We start from the raw sequence: 22,484 nt of genomic DNA on the forward strand, positions 1-22,484 counted from the left end.
GACTAGTTGCCGCAATATGGCTCTACAAGATTCATTAGCGCACTATGCTTTCCAATACAGGCTACTCGCAGGCATATATTTCGGCTGCTCAGAATAATGAGCTCTGTGAAAGTGTCTGTTAATATATGTAGATGATCAGAACTGAAGTATACTAAAGAGGCTGTGTGGAAGTTGATGTTTGGATGCAGTTGGTGAAGTTTCCAGACTGGAAACTGAGGTGTAATAATGCTACAAACAGTCGGGAGGTGCTAGCCATGACACTTCAGTTAAACGCACACATATGCCCACCCTCGCACTTTCAATTACGTGCATAAAAGCCTCTTTTCAGTATTTCAGTGTCTGTGCCAGACACAGTTAGCTGACTGTAAACCTTTAAGTGAGGTAGGCCTACTACACCACACTATTTTCTGGACTCTGCTGCCTCCTGGTGGTGTGGCTCTCAGTGTAGCTTCTTGGATCACAACTTCTTGGGCTTGGCTATGACTTTCTTCATTTTTATTTCCTTGCATGCTCTTAACTGACACTGTTGTAAACAAATTATTAGCTTATGATACATTTTTGTTAGCCAATAGTTTAGCTAGTCGGTGTGTGTTTATGGCACAACTAAATCAGTCGTAACTTACTTCAAATATTTTAGACAATATTAAAAAATGATTTAATGATGACTTGCTCTTTGTTGTAACTATAAAAAATAATAAAATAAATAAATAAATAAACAATAAAATAAAAATAAAAATGGATTTTCATATTTTAAAACTGGATAAAACTGAAAACACTGGCAGGATTATGTAACATTGTAATCAATTGTTTACACACACATGTGCACATAAACCATCATCTCTTGGGTCACTCTGTTGGAGGTGTAAATTAAAACACAAAACATTTTCCGCTTGATTAAAATATACTTTTATATTTCAGCAAAATATGCTTACAAATACAGAATACTGCATTTCAATTGTTTACATTTCTTTTTAATGTGACATTTGTCTTGAAAATAAGATCACAATATGTATTGATTCAGTTTTCTGTGAAACTTATCTTTCATCCTCAACTCAGAATGGTATGACACTTCATTAATTCACAGATCATCTATTGTGTTTACAAGTCTTGAGTGAAATAATTATAAGGAATGACGCAAGCGTAATAAATATGCAAACTTTCTTCATCGCTACACTAATGCAAGTTATTGTCAGCTGTGATAAACCCCACAATCATAATCCAGTTATGCAGAACAGTCTATTGTAAACCAGTAACACTTTAAAGATCAAATTAAACAGCATTAAATGGAACGGAACAATATTTATGCGGCATTTCTATAAAGCTGCATCAGTCAAAACAAGAACACAAAAAAAAAAAAACATACAATATGAATAAAGGAAGCAAAGATCATATAAGCATTTTCAATCTAATCACTAAATCAGATATAAATCAATAAATATAAAACTATTCTGAAATATTGTCTACTGTATATATTACACACAGTGATATCTAATCTATGTATAAAATAACATTTTAAATCACAAATAACCTTTGTGAACATATTTCTTATGATTTTATGTACTGGAAAAAAATACAATTTCCTTGAGTTCCATGCAGAGAACAGTGTTATATAATAATTCAAGTCTTTTTTTTTTCTGTTTCTTTGCAAATCTGCCACGATCTTCCTTAGCAATAGGCCTGCAATAACAGCAGAAATGTGTTGCCTGTTTTAATGCACACTGAAATAAGAAGCATTAAAGCGCAGCTAAGCCTTCCTAGGCCTTGCTTTTCCTTCAGTTTATTTAAAGTAACTAAACAGTAACATTTTATTTTACTCCTCAAAGTAACAACAGCTGAGGAAAAGGAGATTTACAGCACAAATTATGACTTTTGTGACCAGAAATATGCTTCAGTTTTTGATTTATGGTACATTAATATACCTATAGGTTAAATATTCAAGTTGTATGAATTGAAATATTTTTGGTCAAATAATTCCCAGTTAGATATAATGGTCAGGGTCTTGTCTCTACATAATAAAGCTTATCACCATAATACATTCATTTCATTGTGCAACATCTTGGTCCAAGCAAATGACCCACCCAGAGGTCTCTAATGATTAAATCGATCAAAGACAAAAGCAAACTAGCAGTTTGAAACAGAAGCATCCTTTAAAGATCAGAAACTATTCTTAACAGCAGACAGCTGAGACAAAGAAAATGCTTTAAAGGATCAGCCAATGACAAGATGACCTAGCACATGTTTCATCTAATGACAGTAACGCTCTTCAAACTGGGACAAACTCCAATTCTGCAGTAACAAACTGTAATCTCTATCACACTCTGAGTGTGGAAAAACAGCGGAGATGTCTGAGACGAGGTATTTTAAAATATTGATAATTTAATGAACACTGTCAATACTCTAGCTTTTGGTCTTCATCTGATTAATTGGACGGTGTATTGCAGCTTTTTGAACTGCTTTGGTCGCAGTAATAATGATATTAAAGCAACTGCTGCCATAAACCCCCACAAAGTGCTAAAGGGTAAAATAGAAATGAATGAACAAAATTTTCAGTAACACACTTCATACTGTGGCTCCTAGTGATCTATAACAGATCTCCTACAGCTTCTTCTAGATTCTCATCAGCCAAACAGATAATAAAACAGTCTCTGAAGAACCGTAATGAAGAAACCGGTGACTGCTGAGTACGTCCCTCTTCAGAAAGGTTTCTGTCAGAGTCTGTCATTTCTGCTGCTCTGCTCTTGTCCTCTGTGCTCTCAGATGTGGATGTTGTGGTAACGGCCCTTCGCTAGATCTATGTCCACTCTGCGAGCTTCAGCGAAGCTTAAAAATGTTCCTAAACCCAGCAGGTTCACTACAGTGATGAGCCCAAAAACTGACGCCCAGGAACCAGTGGCCTCGATCAGATACCCAGAGAAATACACCATGATGACCCCTAACAAACACACACACACACACACACAACAGCATTAACACATACAGCACACTAACAATCCTCTTAAAAACTGAGATTGAGTGCTTGTTATTTTATTTGAAATGATTCATATCAAATTTACATTTATAAAATAGCAATGTTTTATACTATTCTTACCAGTAAATGCTCCACAGGTATTCATTACTCCTGAAAGAAAAAAATATATATATACATATTACAGATTTAGAAAAGAAAAGAACATAATGAGACTGACTGGTTATATTCCTGTACTGTTTAAATAGCAGACAGTCATATTGCTCATCGTAAAATTACAATAAATCTGTGCACACCAAAAATGATCATTCTAACCATAACTACAGAGTTTGAAATAATTGTCCACACCGCAGCTACAACGATAACGACAGAGGAATGTTAACTAAAACTATTTAAAAAAAAATAATAATAAATATAAAAAAACTTAAATTTAATTACAAAAAAAAAAAAAAGAAAAAAAGAATCTAATTTAGAAATGTTGCTAAAATTAAAATTAAAACAGAAAATATAAAAACTAGTTGAAAATAATGAAAACTATAAAAAGTATTAATGATACTAATATAACCCTTTTTTTCAGCTGATAAACAACTAAAGCCATTGACAGCCAATCCAAAAATACCTTTCCTTCTGATGCATGCACTTTTAATAAAAATTATGTTATTGTCCACTGGTGTGAAAGCTGATACAGTTAGCCTTAAGTATACAATCCACAGTTTGGGTTAAAGTAGAGAGAATGCTACATACCAAACAGAGCCCCAGCACAGGATGGAGCGAGATCCTGAACATTCACTGAAACCCCGCTAGAGAGACACAATTACATATTCACATTTACATTCATGCATTCGGGCAGACACTTTTAGATAAATCTTATCAGAGCTTGCATGACTTGGAAATCAAGCCTTGACCTTGCGGTCGCTAGCACCATGCTCTACTGTTTGGTTGTTTTATTTTTTTTCAATGAATGTGTGAGCAGTGAGTGACAATACCTGTGGCTGAATGTAGTGAGGCCCATAGTAGCAGACACGAAAGCCACAGCTGTGGGGAAGGTAGTGGTCCCACACAGGAACAGAGTAAACACACTGGAGACGCCCATAGAGAAGAACTGAAAAACACAATAATACACATGATATACACAGTTTTTGAAAGAAATTACTACTTTTATTAAGCAAGGATGCATTAAACAGATCAAAAGTGACAGTAAAGACATTTATAGTTACACAATTGTTTAAATAAATGCTGCTGTTTTCAACCTTCTATCAATCAAAGAATTCTGAAAATATACAGTGGTTGGTTTCTACAAAGATATTAATGTTTTCAACATTGATAATAATAAGAAATGTTTCTTGAGCAGCAAATCGGCATATTAGAATGATTTCTGAAGGGTCATCTGACACTAAAGACTGGAGTAATGATGCCGAAAATTCAGCTTTGCATCACAGAAATAAATTACATTTAAAGTATATTCAAATATAAAACTATTTTTGATAAAATTAATGCAGCCTTGGTGAGTGTTTATTTCAAACATACCTGCATGAGTTTTCTCACTGACGCAGTATCAAAACCTTTAAAAAACAAAGAAAGGAGCGAGAGCATTAGTGTGCCAGCTGAGGAACATTTAACAGGTTTATAAGTCAATATAAAACTCAACCGTAAAACTCAAACAGACTCGTAACATTGGTGGGAAAGAGCAAAGTCACGACAGAACAATGATTACAGAGTGCAGCCGTTGACACTAAGGACCAGAGAATATTTCATTGCCTTTCTGTTGTCTACCAAAAAGACATGAACATGAGGAACTCATATCTTTGAATGAGAAATGGTGAGTGTATTTGTGTAGTTTCGTACCCTGACTGATTAGATGGTCTGAAAGGCAGCCACTAAACAGGGAAGAAGGGATGGCCACAAACCATGGGATCACGTTAAATACCCAACCCTGAGGAAACACACATGCAGACATACAATCAGACACACACACAGATGCACACAGGAACAGGCAATGAACAATAGGCGAGTCCAAAGCATGTGATATACACCTTTGCGAACAGGAATCAAACACACACTCTGATGTGATATGATGTAGAGCCCCCTGCTGGAGCTCAACCACAACAGCATCATACTAACATGACCAGCTCTCCCTCTTTCTCAGAAATAATTACTGGAGACTGTTTCTCTCACATAGAAGGAGAGAAATCTCAGTATACAGACTGATATTCTTTTGCTTTGACACACAGATCGTGTTCTCACACTCTGTTTGAAAGAGCGTAGTTCAGTTTACCTTGGCATCAGGGAAGGTGTCCTTGAAAAACGTTGGCAGCCATGACAGCAGTGTGAAGAAGGTGCTAGCGGTGCACAAGTGTGTAATAATAACGGCACTGAAATTCAGACAAGAGCATTTAGAATGCATTAGAAATCAATGTCACCAACACAGCCTGTCAAACAAAAGACACTGCAGGTGCATTCGGTCATTCTCTCCTCATTCATTTCGATAAATATATTGTAGTTTAGACAAATATGTTTATAATTATGTAGATGAAGACTCCAGTCATATTAGTAGGCTAATAAAAGTGGTTTTATTTTACATCTCTTTAATGGAGATAATGTGATCGCCATAGTGCGATCACCTGACCAAATACTAAAAATTTGCCAAAAAGACTAGAGACTTTTGCTTGTTGAATAAATCAAATCAAGACTAATAGTACATTTCTACAATAGCATCAGTAAACAAAAATGCTTGCACTATTTGCATGATGCTGGATCCACACCAGTGTCAATGTACAGGATTTATATTATATAATTAAAATAACAATAATTATTTTTAATTTCAAAAATGAATGTGGGTAATCTTAGAATGCAAGAAGACTTGTGTTTATCACATTTGACTTTACCATGTTGATTACACTTGCGTGTACTGAGAGAGTGCTCTAGTAGTAACTATTGCTACAATAATAACATTAGTAACAACAGAGTGTTGCCAGGATTACATGTTTTTGTTGGCCAAAACCAGGAAACAAGTTAGTATTTTAGTACTTCAGGTTCCATCATCCTCAAGTCAATAAGTTTTTGGTTAAATGCCTGAAATAAGGTCTGTGGTAATTTTCATGTTTCATTCTACAACATAAAATACATCAGTACTACCTGCTTTTGACTCTTTATTTAACTTTTACTTATCTTGAAACAAGTGGCTAAATGGGATTACAGAGGAGGTTGTCTGGGACTTCAAACGTCATCAAACCAAGCAAAACTCTATTCATTAGTCTGCAGTCTTGTGTTTATACTTGCTAATTACTGTAACTCAAACTTTCAGGGAAATGCTTTTTACATAATGACTGAAAGAGTTGTCAGAAGCTTAGTGATGGTAGCGTTGAAGTCATGCGACCTTAGAGTAGTTTGTTTATAGCTGACATTTAGCTTTTTACTTCTGGTGACTGTATTTAGGCTTCAGAATTCATCAGTTGTGTTCATTTGTAAAGATGATCATGATGAACAAAATGTATAAGAATCAAAAACATTTGTTGGTAATCCAAAAGCCAATGGAAAAATCTTGTTGGGTTTTTGTCAAGAGAATCAGAGTAATGCGAATTTCTGGGCTGCCTACAAAAATACATCACTGCAGCACTCTTTTGCTACAACAACATCATTAGTAACAACAGTTACTGCTAGCACTTTTAAATCATTTTATAATTATTATCTACTTTTCCTTGTACATTAATGTAATTCTTAAACTAAAATGTTACAAAAAACCTCCACGTCATGTGTGCAGTCAGAAACACTCAGCCATGTTTAGCTGACAGGACAGAGTACTGTGTTACTGTTTCTGAGTGCTCTATATATAGACAGACCCGGAACGGATGTGAATCAGGCCTTTATGGAAGCTCAGTAAAGACCCTTTGTTCAGCATCCATGCTCTCTCTCTTACACACACACACACACACACACACACACACACAGTATTCAGGTGTTAATCTCACCACACAGCTGGCTGTCTGAAGAGACGCAGCCAGTTTCTCTTGGACAGTTTGGACTGGGTCCCAGCGCTGCCCAGAGACTCCAGTGTGATGATGGGACCTGACAAACACAAGCACAATCAGTTTTTAAACAAACAGTTGAACACCTGTTAAGGAAGGAATAACAGCACAGCTACAGTCTCTGTTTTGCATGGAGTGTATAAATGCACATCTACTGCACCTCAAATACTTGTTAATTTACACTGAAATAAATATAAATATATATTTTTTTTTATGCATTTACCCATATTACAGCCAAACTACAATAAATGGCTAACTCAGTGTAACTGAAACATAAATTGTGACATTAGCTTATTACACAGCTCTCTAGAATACTTTATTTTGATTGGACAATCATGGCAAAAAATATATTTTGCATATTTTAGAATGTCTACGATGTGGAATTTTTACAAAGGACAATACCATCAAAAGTTTGGGGTCAGTAAGATTTTTTTTTTAAAGAAAATAATACTTAAGGATACATTCAACTGTGCAAACAAAATCTCACTGTATTATTACAATTAATGGCAAAATGAATGTTTGGAAACGTAAACTGATATTTCCTACTGACACACTGCAGCAAAAGATTTAACATAAAACTTTGACTTAAAACCATTTTTAGCTGGTGAAAATACTAGTGTTCTAATAATTCTGGCCACCACTGTGTGTGTGTATGCATATATATACACACACACACACACACACACATATATATACACAGTATCTCACAGAAGGGATTACACCCCTCACATTTTTGTAAATATTTTATTACATCTTTTCATGTGACAACACTGAAGAAATGACACTTTGCTACAATGTAGTGAGTGTACAGCTTGTATAACAGTGTAAATTTGCTGTCCCCTCAAAATAACTCAACACACAGCCATTAATGTCTAAACCACTGGCCACAAAAGTGAGTACACCCAAAGTGTACATGTCCAAATTGGGCCCAAAGTGTCAATATTTTGTGTGGCCACCATTATTTTCCAGCACTGCCTTAACCCTCTTGGGCATGGAGTTCACCAGAGCTTCACAGGTTGCCGCTGGAGTCCTCTTCCACTCCTCCATGACGACATCACGGAGCTGGTGGATGTTAGAGACCTTGCGCTGCCCCACAGATGCTCAATAGGGTTTAGGTCTGGAGACATGCTTAGCCAGTCCATCACCTTTACCCTCAGCTTCTTTAGCAAGGCAGTGGTCGTCTTGGAGGTGTGTTTGGGGTCGTTATCATGTTGGAATAGAAGGGAGGGGATCATGCTCTGCTTCAGTATATCACAGAACATGTTGGCATTCATGGTTCCCTCAATGAACTGTAGCTCCCCAGTGCCGGCAGCACTCATGCAGCCTCAGACCATGACACTCCCACCACCATGCTTGACTGTAGGCAAGGCACACTTGTCTTTGTACTCCTCACCTGGTTGCCGCTACACACGCTTGACACCATCTGAACCAAATAAGTTTATCTTGGTCTCATCAAACCACAGGACATGGTTCCAGTAATCCATGTCCTTAGTCTGCTTGTCTTCAGCAAACTGTTTGCGGGCTTTCTTGTGCATCATCTTTAGAAGAGGCTTCCTTCTGGGACGACAGCCATGCAGACCAATTTGATGCAGTGTGCGGCGTATGGTCTGACCACTGACAGGCTGACAGGCTGACCCCCACCCCTTCAACCTCTGCAGCAATGCTGGCAGCACTCATACGTCTATTTCCCAAACACAACCTCTGGATATGACGCTGAGCACATGCACTCAACTTCTTTGGTCGACCATGGCGAGGCCTGTTCTGAGTGGAACCCGTCCTGTTAAACCGCTGTATGGTCTTGGCCACCGTGCTGCAGCTCAGTTTCAGGGTCTTGGCAATCTTCTTATAGCCTACGCCATCTTTATGTAGAGCAACAATTCTTTTTTTCAGATGCTCAGAGAGTTCTTTGCCATGAGGTGCCATGTTGAACTTCCAGTGACCAGTATGAGAGAGTGAGCGATAACACCAAATTTAACACACCTGCTCCCCATTCACACCTGAGACTTTGTAACACTAACGAGTCACATGACACCGGGGAGAAAAAATGGGTAATTGGGCCCAATTTGGACATTTTCAATTAGGGGTGTACTCACTTTTGTGGCCAGCGGTTTAGACATTAATGGCTGCGTGTTGAGTTATTTTGAGGGGACAGCAAATTTACACTGTTATACAAGCTGTACACTCACTAATTTACATTGTAGCAAAGTGTCATTTCTTCAGTGTTGTCACATGAAAAGATATAATAAAATATTTACAAAAATGTGAGGGGTGTACACGATTAACACGATCAAGGTCCAGAAACGTAGCAAGGAGATTGGTAAAATAATCCATGTGACATCAGGGATTCAACCGTAATTTTATGAACTTACAAGAATACTTTTTGTACGCACAGAAAACAAAAATTACGACTAACTAACTAGCTAAATGTCTCCTCCACATCACCATAGCGCCATTTTGGAGAGTATCCACTGAACGCAAACAGTGTATGCTGTTCTGTGTCAGCCACACCACATGGATACGCCGGTTTCATTCAAATCAAAGCGTAAATAAACATAGAAAACGTATCCATGTGGTGCGTGTTAATTCCATTGGTGTCTATGGGAGGGTCAGACAGCTCTCAGAATGCATCAAATATATCTTAATTTGTGTTCCGAAGATGAACGGAGGTCTTACGGGTTTGGAACGACATGAGGGTGAGTAATTAATGACAGAATTTTTATTTTGGGGTGGGGTAACCCTTTAAGAAAAAAATTGTACTGACCCTAAACCTTTGAATGTCAGTGTATATGGCCACAAAACACATTAAACTGCCAAAAATATGTAACTACTACATGAAAAACACATTGAGAATCATTTAGGAATTGTACCACGATTCTCAGAATCAAAATCAAATTATGAGGTGCCAAGAGATTCCCAATGCTCACGAATGTTTGTGCTTCTATCCACTTTATTCTTCAATGCGGAAGTAAGCTGTTTTTCTGTGAATGTGCGAGACTTCCAGTTCATTAGCGACCATAGGGAAATAACGAGAAGAATAACAACGTGCAGTAAACGGTAAAACTGTTTGCACTACAAGCCAGTGTGTTCATAATTAAGATAATACATCAAAATAATATTGTAAGACACACCAATTTGTAATATCAAGCAGCAAAACGAGCAGTTTTGTATAGCTAAAAATAGCTGGAAGTGGATGACACCGAAAACCAGACACATTAATTTTACAAATGGCCGCGACCGCTCTTATGGGAAAAATAAGGTGGATATTCTGTACATACCTTCTCCTTTGAGCAGATACTTCCACATGCAGTACGCCCACAACACAGACAGAAGCCCAGAGACGTAGAACACACTCTCCCAGCCGTACAAGTCCAGCATCAGAGAGCCTACACCTCCTATCACCAGAGTCCTACACAGACAGTTACACAAATTAAATCTGAAACACATCCGTTACATTTCTAAATGTAACAGAGAAAGCAGACACAGTTAGAGATCAGACACTAACCCCAGGTATGAGCCGCTTCCTACGGTGCTCATGAGGAAGCCCCTCTCACTCTCCAAAACCTTCTGAGAGCACAGACTGGCCAGAGATGGGTAGTGAACACCTGAGTGCCACAGGATAACAGCAAGAAAACAAACACTCTTTAGTGCATAGCCATTAGTGGATTATGACGGTTTTCATATTATGACTAATAACACACAAACAGTTAATATTATAAATCTATACCACCTTGTTTAAAAAAAAAAAACACCAAGTAAAATAAGTTGTAGTAACCATTAAATAATTAATTAAAAATGAATATTTTTATATCAATTTATTTATTTTCTTAAATATTAAGTAAACACATTTATTTACTTAATAATCATTAATTAATATTTATTTTTAGAAGTAAAAAATTGGCTGATAAATTCTATTTTGGGCATCCTCGCACATTACAAATATTTGCTTTCTTTTTTATCCTGTACTGTAGATTGTGTATTGTAATGTGTAAGTACTATTGTATTGTAATATTACGTTTTGTACCCATCTCATAATTCTGATGTAAAGCTTAACGTTTATTCTGATTAGTAGCAGAAGCCTGGACAAGATGACGCCATTAATTACTTTTAACAAACTTAAATACTTCTGTAACAAAAAAACCTTAACTGTGGCACCGTCTATGCTGGCAAAGGAATCAAAGTCAAACCTTTATAGAATTGGTATATTTTATAGCAGCCCATTGTCTTTTTACAGACCCCTTTCAACTAGTTTTAAGAGAATACAACAGCAGTACAATGACATACAGTGTAATTAACTTGCAAGGCAGAGCATGATAGTGGTTAGATTTCAACGCTTTGCCAACCACAGAACAATTATGCTCTGCTCCACAGCAAATGACCTGTTCTCATAAAAAGGGCCACAGTTTGCAGGAGGGAACATTTAGCAATTTGCTAGCAATCTGGAAGCAATGATTTACTAACCAAGATTCCCCAAACCACACTTTTCTGTAGTTTCCAGCAAACTACAGCCCCATTTAGAAAAACACTGAGAACAGCTGAATATTGTTTTGTAACTTTCTCCATGCTTAAACTATTATTGCGATTCAGTATCATTAGATCTTAGAAAGTAAACAATCAGTACAGTATGAAAGCATATAAGCAGTTAAGCACAGTTGAGTTCAGCTGGTTTTGTGAGGGTACAATCGCTCACCCTGCAGCAAGCCCATGAGGAAGCGGGAGACGGTCATGGAGACGATGGGCTGGGAGCAGAAATGGGCTAAGATTGGGGTGAAAGCGGTCATTGCTCCCCATGCTGCCGCTGACAACAGCAACACTTTCTCTCCTCCCACCCTAAACAAATCAACAAAAGCAAATAAACAGGCATTTATGAATACCACATAAAATCCAAACATGAGTTATTGTATTTGAATATACTTCTGAGCATTTTTCCAGCAAACCAGACATTCCACAGGGCTCGCAAACGTTAAAAACTTTGTTCCGCTGTTTCAGTCCTTAGATCTGCAGCATGGGACCAATGCAGACAAGCTATTCATTGCAAGCTTCATTTGCATTACTTGCTTAATCATGTTAGGTCCTATTTCAGAGCAGGTTGTGTCTCTCTGGTGGCCACTAGACTTGGAGTTCTGTAAAATTACTTTATTTTAGCTCATATGAGAATCATATTATGAACTCACCTGCAGTAAATTCTTTAATATTACTTGAATGTGAAATAATAATAATAAAAATTACAATCAAAAAGCTAAACTTCATCTAATCTAGGACACACATCCACTGCTGGCTGTTTGACAGTGTAACCAATGCAAACACCAAAGCTATATGCCATATCACCCACAACCTGTTCAACAAATATTTAAAGCATTTTTGACATCTGACAACTGTGATGGTTTCAAAAAAGAGCCACACCTGTAAAACAAACACTGATGTCATATTAATGTAATATCTGAATAGAAATGAATGCACCGTTTACATTTATGCATTATGTGTTGTGAGTCAATGAAAATAAATGCTATGTTACTATTAATGACGAGAAAGCGAGTCTTTCATTCAACTCTAATTTGTGACCTACTATACTTACAATTATTTACATTCTATTAAATATTAACTCATTACAAATTTAAGAGCCTGGCAGAACTCAGGAAAAGTCCACATATATATATATATATATATATATTTTTTTTTTTTAAATGACATTTCATTACTAACCTGTCACTGACGTAGCCTCCAAGGACCTGAGTGAAGCAGTAGCCCCAGAAGAAGCTGCCCAGCACCATGCCCGTCTCTCTCTTGGACCAACTGAAGCGCTCTGCCATGCTCACTGCACAGATAGGCATGGCCACACGAGCACAGTACAGCAGGCACGTCCCCAGCAACAGCACCACCGTCCATATCCTTGCTACTGGCCTGCAGATAAGACAAATACAACCATAGGATGCAAGGTTTATTCCCCCCTCCAATCTTTACACCGAACAAGATTCATATGAGAAGTTATTACAAGCCAAAGCACAAATTAAATTTCTAACTGGCAGGTACCTATCTAGGTTAATTTGCTTCAGATGCTAATACTGATGCACTTAGTTCATTAACCTTTTTGAAAAAAAGATGACCTAAATAGTACAAAGTTTCACAAAGTTGATTTAAATCCTCTGGTTTAGAACAAATAGTGACCGAGCACTCATAGATTGTATGTATAATAAAATTAATTTAATTTGTAATTTAATACTAATACATGCTTATTCATTTTTGCTTTTTGAATGAAACTTCACAAAGCTTGTTAAAATGTTTCAAAACTAAATAACTGGAAAAATAGAGATATAACTAGCCTATATATTTTAAAAACTGACATTAAAATATTAAAATCATTTTGTTTTACAATGTATTATTATACTTTACTTTATCAGAATACTATATGTATTTGCATTACCTTAATTTGTATTCGATTAATAAACATTATTTAGAGGAAAGTTTGCTGAGGTGGTCTCACCTTGTCCAGTTCTGACTCGACTCTGACTTCTTCTGTGATCCAGCTTGTCCGATATTATCTGCGGTGTTTTCCTTAATACTGGCCAAATCTGGACAAGAGTTCTTTCCATGTTTTTGTAGAATTGCCATTCAACGACAAATATATCCGTTTGTGACTATCCGCTCTGGTATCCTCTCGGGTCAGTCTGTGCGAGCGTGACAGGCAAAAAAGCAAAGCAATGAAAAAAATATGTTTCTATTCCAGTTTCTTCGCGGAAGCATCTCTTTATAACATCTCTGCCGCATCCATTGCGCTCCGGCGACTGGCAGTAATGAGCGGACTTTTGGCTTTCACAGCTGCTATAACGCAGCGGGAGGAATTTCAGCTTTTTCCTGATTCCTGAAGTGTTGATGATGATCCACGTGTCAGTTTCTTTTTTCAGCCACGCAGTTCCTCCAACCACTGGCTCTTCAAACCAGGAAGTAACGTGACTCAGCCCCTTCCACTCATAACAATAGACGTTCAGGCATGGTTTCGCCTTCGGCAAAATACCTGAATGTGAAATTGAGAACCTTATATTTTAAAGAACAGGTTTAGCAGACTTAGCACCACTAAAGGTGGCGAAGTTATTACAGATACAGCGATGTAGTGATGTGAAGTCCGACTCGTGTCCGCGAGTCGATTCCTTTGAACAATTCGTTTAAAAACGGCTCACAAATACGATTCCCTTATTATTTTACGTCAATTTTCGTCAATATGTGGGTGGTCCGGCGTGTTAAATACTGTAAACGTTCAAATAAGATTTAGTGCAGTTTTATGGTTTAGTGGTGTTTATTATATCCCAGTTCAGTTTACTGCAGTCGTGGTTCAGCTCATAAAACAAACTTTAGATCATAAATATAATTTGCTTTTACTTTAAACGACGTTCAAATGTATTTAAATTTTTTGACTGAAAACGTTTTGTACTTTAAATTAACTTCTGTTTATTTTAACTTCGTATTCATGTTGATAAAAGTCAGTCATAAACGAAACAAGTGATATTTCTAAGCTATTTATTTTCACTCCATCAGTAAACTCTTTGGTTCACTCCAGCTGAATCAAATTATTCAACTTTTTATTATGACTCAGACACGTCTGATAAAGAAAATTGTCATCGTTATTAATAAGTAATAGTTAAATAGGGAACGACTCTTTCAGACTCGCTTTGTGAACCGGATCATCTGATTCATCGAAAAGATCCGACTCAAAGAACAATTTGTTCAGTTATCAAATTTCGCTACATTACACACGAGAAAAGAATAGTCACGTCTAAGTTAATAACATATTACCTGGACAAGACAGCACTGCCCAAGAAATAGACTTTTACAGGTTCTTACTTTACATAACATGTTCTTATTCCGACTCATTTGAAGTGTAATTTCTGGTTTGTGTCTTTATCTACCAACCGAAAACAATTATCATAATCAGTCATAAGAGAGCCAAGGCAGGGCTTTCATTTGTCATTTTGATTAGGTAACTGTCTGCAACATTTAATTGGGCATCACAGCATAAGTATTTGGCCATAGCATTCAACAACAGCAGCAATTTTGAAAATCAAATAGAGTTTGGGGATTTAAAAAAAGAATATTTAATACCTATGTAAAGCATCTGACTTCAGAAGCTTACAATCTGATCTCTGCAATATCTATAAATCACAATTGAATGTCAATGTAAGCAGGAATACTATGACAATGTACAGTAGAAAACAATGTCACATGACTTTATAACATTATAATGCAATAACATTAGTACTCGAAAAAGGGCAGATTTTCTTTGACGGGGCCCTTTAACACGCATACAAAATGTATACCTGTGCACTGCAAATAAAAAGGTGTGAAAGCACACAGAACTCGTTCTCCACATTTGTACAATCAATCCACTGTCCTTGATGACACCACTGTTGCGCCGTAGGTACCTCACATCAGTGGACAGACACAGTCAAATAGTTAAAGTTAAATCTAAATAGTGTGGTTCAGTCCTCAACTATATTTGTAGACTTTCTGAACATTCACTGACAAAATAGATAATAATCCTCTGCAAAAACAAAATGGCTAAAATGCAATCAATTCAGCTCAGCAAGTCAAACATTGTGGTAACAAAAATCACAGAAATCCATCTGCGATAAAAAGTGTTTCCATTTTGGCTAGGAGTCACCCTTAAATCTTAATCTCAATTCCACAGCCCATTTAATGCAAAGTCTCTGATAAGCAACAAGTAAACAAACAAAAGGTTGATAAAAGGATGTTTGAGTGTCAGTCACTGAGTATAAATAGTTAAGGAAAGGGAAAGCGTCCATTTTGTTCCCCGCAGAATGCAAGCATAGAGATGCCGGTTCGTTTTCACTTGGGGTCCTCGATGGTGCCTTTGCTAAGATCTGTCATTTTGGGGTACTTGACTTTCTTCTGGTCCAACTCATTCTGAGCCCACAGCAGCAGTTTGAGGAGTTTGGCAAGTTTCGGTGTCGACTCCCTGTTTTCATAGTCCAGCACCGCCTGGTTTACCTCGCTCCACACCTGTTATAGAAGACCACATGCCGTCAATTACTGGCAGACTGAATGAATGATGCCCTTCATTACCCTCTACAAATGCCATGATTTACATAAAATTAAATGTGGGGGGAGGTGGAGTGACATCAGTGAAAAAGACATTTCAGAAATGTAAAAGTCATTACATTTTGTGTATAATATTGAAAAAGTTCATTTTTTTATTGTAACATTTCAAAAAGTGAAACTTTCATATATTCTAGATTCAATACATGTAAAGTAAAACATTTAAAAAGTTTGTTTTAATTCTGATGATTAGAGCTTACAGCTTATGAAAGTCAAAAATCCAGTACCTCAAAATATTAGAATATTTACATTTGAGCTTCATTAAATGACCATCCCTACAGTATAAATTCTTGGTCTTTGAAACCACAATAATGGGGAAGTCTGCTGACTTGGCAATGGTCCAGAAGACAATCATTGACACCCTCCACAAAGACGATAAGTGACAGAAGGTTACTGAAAGGGGTGGCTGTTCACAGAGTGCTGTATCAAAGCATATTAAACGCAAAGTTGACCGGAATGAAGAAATTGGGTAGGAGAAGGTGCACAAGCAACAGGGATGACCGCAAGCTTGAGAATACGGTCAAGCAAAGCCGATTCAAACACTTGGGAGAGCTTCACAAGGAGTGGACTGAAGCTGGAGTCAGTGCATCAAGAGTCACCACGCTCAGACGTCTTCAGGAAAAGGACTACCAAGCCACTTCTGAAACAGAGACCATGTCAGAAGCATCTTACCTGGGCTGTGGAGAAAAAGAACTGGACTGCTGCTCAGTGGTCCAAAGTCCTCTTTTCAGATAAAAGTAAATTTTGTTGTCCATTTTGTTTGGAAATCAAGGTCTGGAGTCTGGAGGAAGAGTGGAGAGGCACAGAATCCAAGCTACTTGAAGTCCAGTGTGAAGTTTCCGAAGTCAATGATGATTTGGGGTGCCATGTCATCTGCTGGTGTTGGTCCACTGTGTTTTATCAAGTCCAAAGTCAATGCAGCCATCTATCAGGAGATTTTTGAGCACTATATGCTTCCATCTGCTGACAAGCTTTATGGAGATGCTGATTTCCTTTTGCAGCAGGACTTTAGCATCTGCCCACACTGCCAAAATCACTTCCAAGTGGTTTGCTGACCATGATATTACTGTGCTTGATTGGCCAGCCAACATGCCAGACCTGAACCCCATATGGAATTTAGGGGATATTTTCAAGAGAAAGATGAGAAACAGTTGATCCAACAACAGAGACTAGCTGAAGGCTCAATAGTGCCTCAGCAGTACCACAGGCTGATCGCTTCCATGCCACACCTCACTGATGCTGGAGTTTGTGCTGAATGAGCCCTGCCCCCGACCAAGTATTGAGTGCATAAATGAACATACTTTAAAGAACTTTTCTGTTTTGCAAATCCTTTTTTTTTTTTTAATTGATCTTAGGAAATATTCTAATATTTTGAGATACTGGATTTTTGACTTTCACGAGCTGTAAGCTCTAATCATCAAAATAAAAAAATAAAAATGTTTTACTTTACAATGTAATGAATCTAAATATATGAAAGTTTCACTTTTTGAAACAAGTTACAATAAAAAAAAAAATCTTTCACGATATTCAATTTTTTTTTTAGATGCACCTGTATGCATATGCATGTGTGTGTATGTATGTATGTATGTATGTATGCATGTATGCATGTATGTATATATATATATATATTTTTTAAATTTCATTCACAGTAACACTGGGAATGTACATGAAGTATAAGGAATCAATTTCACATTGACTTAACTTATTGACTTTTTTTGCTTAGTGGCCAAAGTACACTACTGTTCAAAAGTTTGGGGTCTATAAGTTGTTTTTTTGGTTTTTTTTAAAGAAATTCACACTTTTATTTATTTTATTTATTTAGCAGACACTTTTATCCAAAGAGACTTACAAGTCTTAAGACTTACATTATCCACAATATATTAAATTGATAAAGAATTAAATTACAGCAAAATACTTTGTTACAAAAGATTTCTATTTCAAATGAACACCGTTTCTTTTGAACTATTCATCAAAGAATCCTGAAAATAATGCATCATGGTTTTCCTAAAAATATTAGGCCGCACAACTTTTTAAATTATAAAACTATTTTACAATATTACTGCTTTACTACATTATTGAGCAACCAAATATAGTCTTGGTGGATATAAAGGACCAAAAAATAAATAAACATTTTACAGACCCCAAACTTTTAAATTGTTGTATAGCCCATTCAAATAAGTAAAATATATTTCTGTATATTGAGCAAACATGGCCTCTTTAAGTAAACCAAATAATTATCTGCCCTCACACTGTACTGGCCTTGAAAGTGATCTTTGATGTCCTGCAGGGCTGGAATAACTTTTTTTTTGGCAATTAAATGTCAATACAAAATGGGATCAAAATGCCAATTCCAAAATGTAAAAATTACCAGCTGGCTGGTGGCAGGTGTTAATTTTATACCCTGCTTAATAATATTGGGGATGCAGCGATCCGATATTCAGTATCGGTATCGGCTCTGATACAGTCATTTTCTGCGGATCGGGTATTGGTCAGACGAGACCGATCCAAATCCGATATTGTGCGAATACTATTCGATGTTATTGTTGAGCCCCACGAAAGGCACAAGAACATTATAAAGCACCATAAAGTTTCCGTGCACTATATTTCAAGTGTTCTGAAGCTGTTGCATAGATTAATTTGAGGTACAGATGAATATTAAAGTCGTTACATTAAGTTCAGGTAAACTCTTCTCTCCGTTGCGTCTGTCTGTCATCCTCCATTCAGCGTCAAACTGCGTGTCACGTTCGGTTACTAGAGTCAAACTCTCTTCAAGAGTGCACAGTAACTGAGGTTTAAAACTGTTAAAAGAAAAGGCTTAATAAACTAACGCACAAATTTAATACACTACGCATCAATATCTTTTCCCTTTGTACTTTGAACATTTCTATGCGGACTCGGAGGGCTGCACAGCCTGTCTCCTTGTTGTTTCAAGCACATCATTCTGCGCACGGGATGCACATAAGCGCTTTGTGCTGCTCTGTATTGAGCCTTTCATATTATAATACTTTTGCACAATGAAAGATTATTAATAGCCTTTCTTGTTCTGTCCTATCTATCATATGTTGCTGCCTTCATTACTGTGCTATACATTTAAAAGAAATGTCTTTTAATTTTATATATATACACACATACACATTTAAATGTATTTGCTTGTTTTTTCATGAATGTATTTCACAACAATACAAAGAGCAATGTGTACCATTTTACCAATTTAGTCCTACACTTATTCACTTTTATTTGTAAAAATAAAAATGTTTCACTAGGTTTTATAAAATTGTGCACCCATGATTTTTCTAGAGTATCTTTTGCTGCTAAATTATCCACTAACCTAGTTTATTTATCTAGTATGTGTCATAGATTGTGATTATATATTTTTTTATTTGTTATTTTTCATTAAAATTAAGTTATCTATATGTAGTAGATTGTGTTTAACACACAAATCGATCAGGTCAACACAAGAATAGAAATTCTACATCGATTTAAAAATAAATAAATAAACTGCGCTGGTATCGGATTGGATCAGTATCGGCAAATACTCATAATTTTCGGTATCAGATCAGATCGGTTCTGAAAAAATGGTATCGTTGCATCCCTAAATAATATATTAAAAATAGCATTATTTATGAAGATAAGATAGAACAACCAACTTTACCTTCTGTCTCTGCATCATGTTAAGTAGGTCACCGAAGGGCGACTCTTCTGGGTTATCAAACGCCAGGAGTGCGAGGGTGCGCTCCATCTCTGTCAGACACTCTCGGCTTTCCTCTCCCTGTTCAGCCAGCTGTGTCTGTGCAAACTCCAATGCAGCCTCAGTTTCCCGCAGGCGAATCAACTCTATCAGGTGTTGTTGCTAAAGGAGGAAAGCAGATAAACTTTACTTGTTGTAAATTGAAAGTCATTCCCTTGTGATTTAGCATCGGACAGTTGGAGTCGCTGTGGAACAGTACAACGTTTTTTTTTTATATAATAATATACATATTTAATATTAAGGTTACCAACCAGTTTACAAAATAAACGTCCAACAGTGCACAACTTAAAGTGGGCCCAAGAGGTATTTGGACTCTTAAGCCACATTTAATGTGGTTACATTAGATACAACTTTTTAGTTGGTTTGTTAGGTTCTAAATGATAAAACAATAGATCTGCTTTTCAAATGGAAAACAATGTATCTGCACACTTTTATTTTCAAATATTAGTCGAACACATCCACAGATAGTGTGATGAACTACAGTTGTAGTACAAAAAGGTATCATTTGTTGGCAGATGACAATTTCTCTGATACGCTGTTATCTATGCAATGACATTCATATATTGGTAGGGTGGCTTCTGTCTCATAATACAGCCCTCAAATACACTATATTGCCAAAAGTATTGGGTCACCCCCTTCTAATGAACCGGTTTGACTACTTTAGTAATTTCCAGGAGTACAAATCTTAATGTTTAAGCTGAACACCTCTGGTGTGACTTTAAATGCAGATCTTGAGCCAAAAACTCTTTACCAAACACCAATGACTTGTACATATGGATACATTCATTTTAGACACTTCCAAAACTGTTGCAACAGAGGTGGAAATAAAAATTTTAAATACATGAATTGTGTTTCCATCTTTGTTGCCACAGTTTTGGAAGTGCCTTTTTCTGTTCTGAAGAAGGGGATGTCCAAATACGTTTGTCCATATAGTGTATGTACAAGTCATTGGTGTTTGGTAAAGAGTTTTTGGCTCAAGATCTGCATTTAAAGTCACACCAGAGGTGTTCAGCTTGGATTAGGACTTGGCTTTCTGCAGACCATTCAAGTTCTTCCACACTGACTGAATCAATCATTTCTTTTTGAACCTTGCCTTATACACAGAGGCATTGTCATGTTAAAATAGAAAAGGGTCCTGTCCAAACTGTTGCTTTAAAATTAGAAGCACACAATTCCCTAGAATATCATTATATGCTTAAACATTAAGATTTGTACTCGTGGAAATTACTAAAGTAGTCGAACCGGTTCATTAGAAGGGGGTGACCCAATACTTTTGGCAATATAGTGTATATGAAGATATGTAATATATAATCATAAGCCAATTGCCATTAGCCTGCTTTACCTGAAGATGAAAGTACAGATATCGGTTAGTGTCCAGTAGCTCAGGATGCAGACTATTTATCAGTGCAATGGCCTCTTGAATTTGTCCCTTCAGAACCATCTCCCTAATTTTTATCCTTTCATCCAGAGAGTCCAGATCAACACTTGGTTCAATGCCTGATTCCATCCTGAACTTCTCAGCTGCCTCTTTAAACCCCTCTATGTAAATAGAAACAAACAAATTATAATACAGATCTTCTGACAGTTGTATTACAGCTGCAACTGAAGGTTAAAAAAATAAAAGTGGTCAGTTGATCACCAACCTGTCACCAGATAATTCATAATGAGCCGATTCATGTCTGCCCGCTGAATATGGACATTATTTAGCTTTTCCATCCACTCCTCTCGTGTTATGTCCTCTGGCTTTTCAGCATAACTCATCATGAAGTGTTCTACATTGGCAAAAATATACATAAAAATTATGTGTGTGTGTAAAAAAACATACTATTATGTTTACTTTTTAAAGATTTCAGTAAAGTAAAGACTAGGGCACTAATACAACAAGCTATAGAAAACGATAACGAGTCAGCTAATACAGAGTGAGAATATATAAATAAACAATGTTATGGAAATCAAGCAAGATTACATTTGCGCTTGTGATGACCGGAAGCGCTAATTATAAAGGCCTGTATCATAACATTGAAGCCTGTACCGCTGGAGAGGAGATCACAACAGATTTAAAAATGTCCGTGACAACAAACACATATAACCGTTAATAAGCACAGATATTCTCCAAGCTTTTATACATCACCATTCGTTTTCGACACTTAAGATAACTGGTCGATTACGCAAAAAAATGTAGAATTTTACCTGATTGTGTACACTCTCCTCGCCAGCAGCTCGGGGAGAAAGGCCGTACTAAGCTCTCGCGGTTTTTTAAGGAAAACGAGATTTCAGCGCTACCTCGTTTGTATTGGCTGCCGGTTGAATGCATTTAGAGGACTGCTTACATTTAAAAATATATTTATACTTTAAAGTATTTTCAAAATAACTATAATATTACGTTCGTTGTAACTTCTATTTTATTTTTTAATTAATTAATTTTTTTTTTTTTTTTAATGTTGTCATAAACCAGCACTTACCTTGGCATTATCTCACTATACCATGAATTGCACTCAATAATTTTGACGCTGAAAACACAGCAGCCTTTCAGTGGGTCGCTTTACGGTCAGAAATGTGTCCGTTTGGTCATTTCGTCACGCAAACGGCTTCCTTTTTCGTTTCCGCCCATTTTCCTCTGGAGCGTGACGTCAGCGCACGA

At 36.7% G+C, this 22,484-nt stretch overlaps 2 protein-coding genes across 3 annotated transcripts; both read right to left on the reverse strand.

The window, feature by feature from the left end:
• Positions 1-787: 787 nt before the first annotated feature.
• slc17a9b (solute carrier family 17 member 9b) lies at positions 788-14,068 on the reverse strand. Its single transcript, XM_058763071.1, has 13 exons — positions 13,469-14,068; positions 12,691-12,888; positions 11,678-11,817; positions 10,493-10,592; positions 10,266-10,396; positions 6,934-7,030; positions 5,241-5,337; positions 4,811-4,898; positions 4,493-4,527; positions 3,952-4,067; positions 3,710-3,765; positions 3,089-3,118; positions 788-2,932 (listed from the first exon to the last, which is right to left on the reverse strand). The coding sequence occupies exons 1-13, from the start codon at positions 13,594-13,596 to the stop codon at positions 2,754-2,756; spliced, it is 1,395 nt and encodes a 464-aa protein (XP_058619054.1). The 5' UTR covers positions 13,597-14,068; the 3' UTR covers positions 788-2,753.
• Positions 14,069-15,056: 988 nt separating this feature from the next.
• On the reverse strand, positions 15,057-22,443 carry gid8b (GID complex subunit 8 homolog b (S. cerevisiae)). 2 transcript variants are annotated; one of them, XM_058763073.1, is made up of 5 exons: positions 22,306-22,443; positions 21,487-21,615; positions 21,186-21,382; positions 19,748-19,945; positions 15,057-15,999 (listed from the first exon to the last, which is right to left on the reverse strand). In XM_058763073.1, the coding sequence occupies exons 2-5, from the start codon at positions 21,605-21,607 to the stop codon at positions 15,826-15,828; spliced, it is 690 nt and encodes a 229-aa protein (XP_058619056.1). In that variant the 5' UTR covers positions 21,608-21,615; positions 22,306-22,443; the 3' UTR covers positions 15,057-15,825. The 2 variants fall into 2 exon arrangements, with proteins under 2 accessions (XP_058619056.1, XP_058619055.1); XM_058763072.1 differs by lacking the exon at positions 22,306-22,443 and adding an exon at positions 22,034-22,187.
• Between the last annotated feature and the right edge of the window lie 41 nt (positions 22,444-22,484).

This window comes from Onychostoma macrolepis, chromosome 23, assembly GCF_012432095.1.
Source record: "Onychostoma macrolepis isolate SWU-2019 chromosome 23, ASM1243209v1, whole genome shotgun sequence".
Taxonomy (NCBI): domain Eukaryota; kingdom Metazoa; phylum Chordata; class Actinopteri; order Cypriniformes; family Cyprinidae; genus Onychostoma; species Onychostoma macrolepis.

Coding starts and splice junctions, on each gene's coding strand:
- slc17a9b (XM_058763071.1), bottom strand. CDS start 13,596: ATGGCAATTCTACAAAAACATGGAAAGAACTCTTGTCCAGATTTGGCC. Junction 4,528..4,810: donor AGACCATCTAATCAGTCAGG/GTACGAAACTAC, acceptor TGTTTTTTAAAG/GTTTTGATACTGCGTCAGTG. Junction 2,933..3,088: donor TACCTGTGGAGCATTTACTG/GTAAGAATAGTA, acceptor TGTGTTTGTTAG/GGGTCATCATGGTGTATTTC.
- gid8b (XM_058763072.1), bottom strand. CDS start 22,157: ATGCATTCAACCGGCAGCCAATACAAACGAGGTAGCGCTGAAATCTCG. Junction 21,616..22,033: donor AGGAGAGTGTACACAATCAG/GTAAAATTCTAC, acceptor TTGCCAATGTAG/AACACTTCATGATGAGTTAT. Junction 16,000..19,747: donor ACATGATGCAGAGACAGAAG/GTAAAGTTGGTT, acceptor CTTCTATAACAG/GTGTGGAGCGAGGTAAACCA.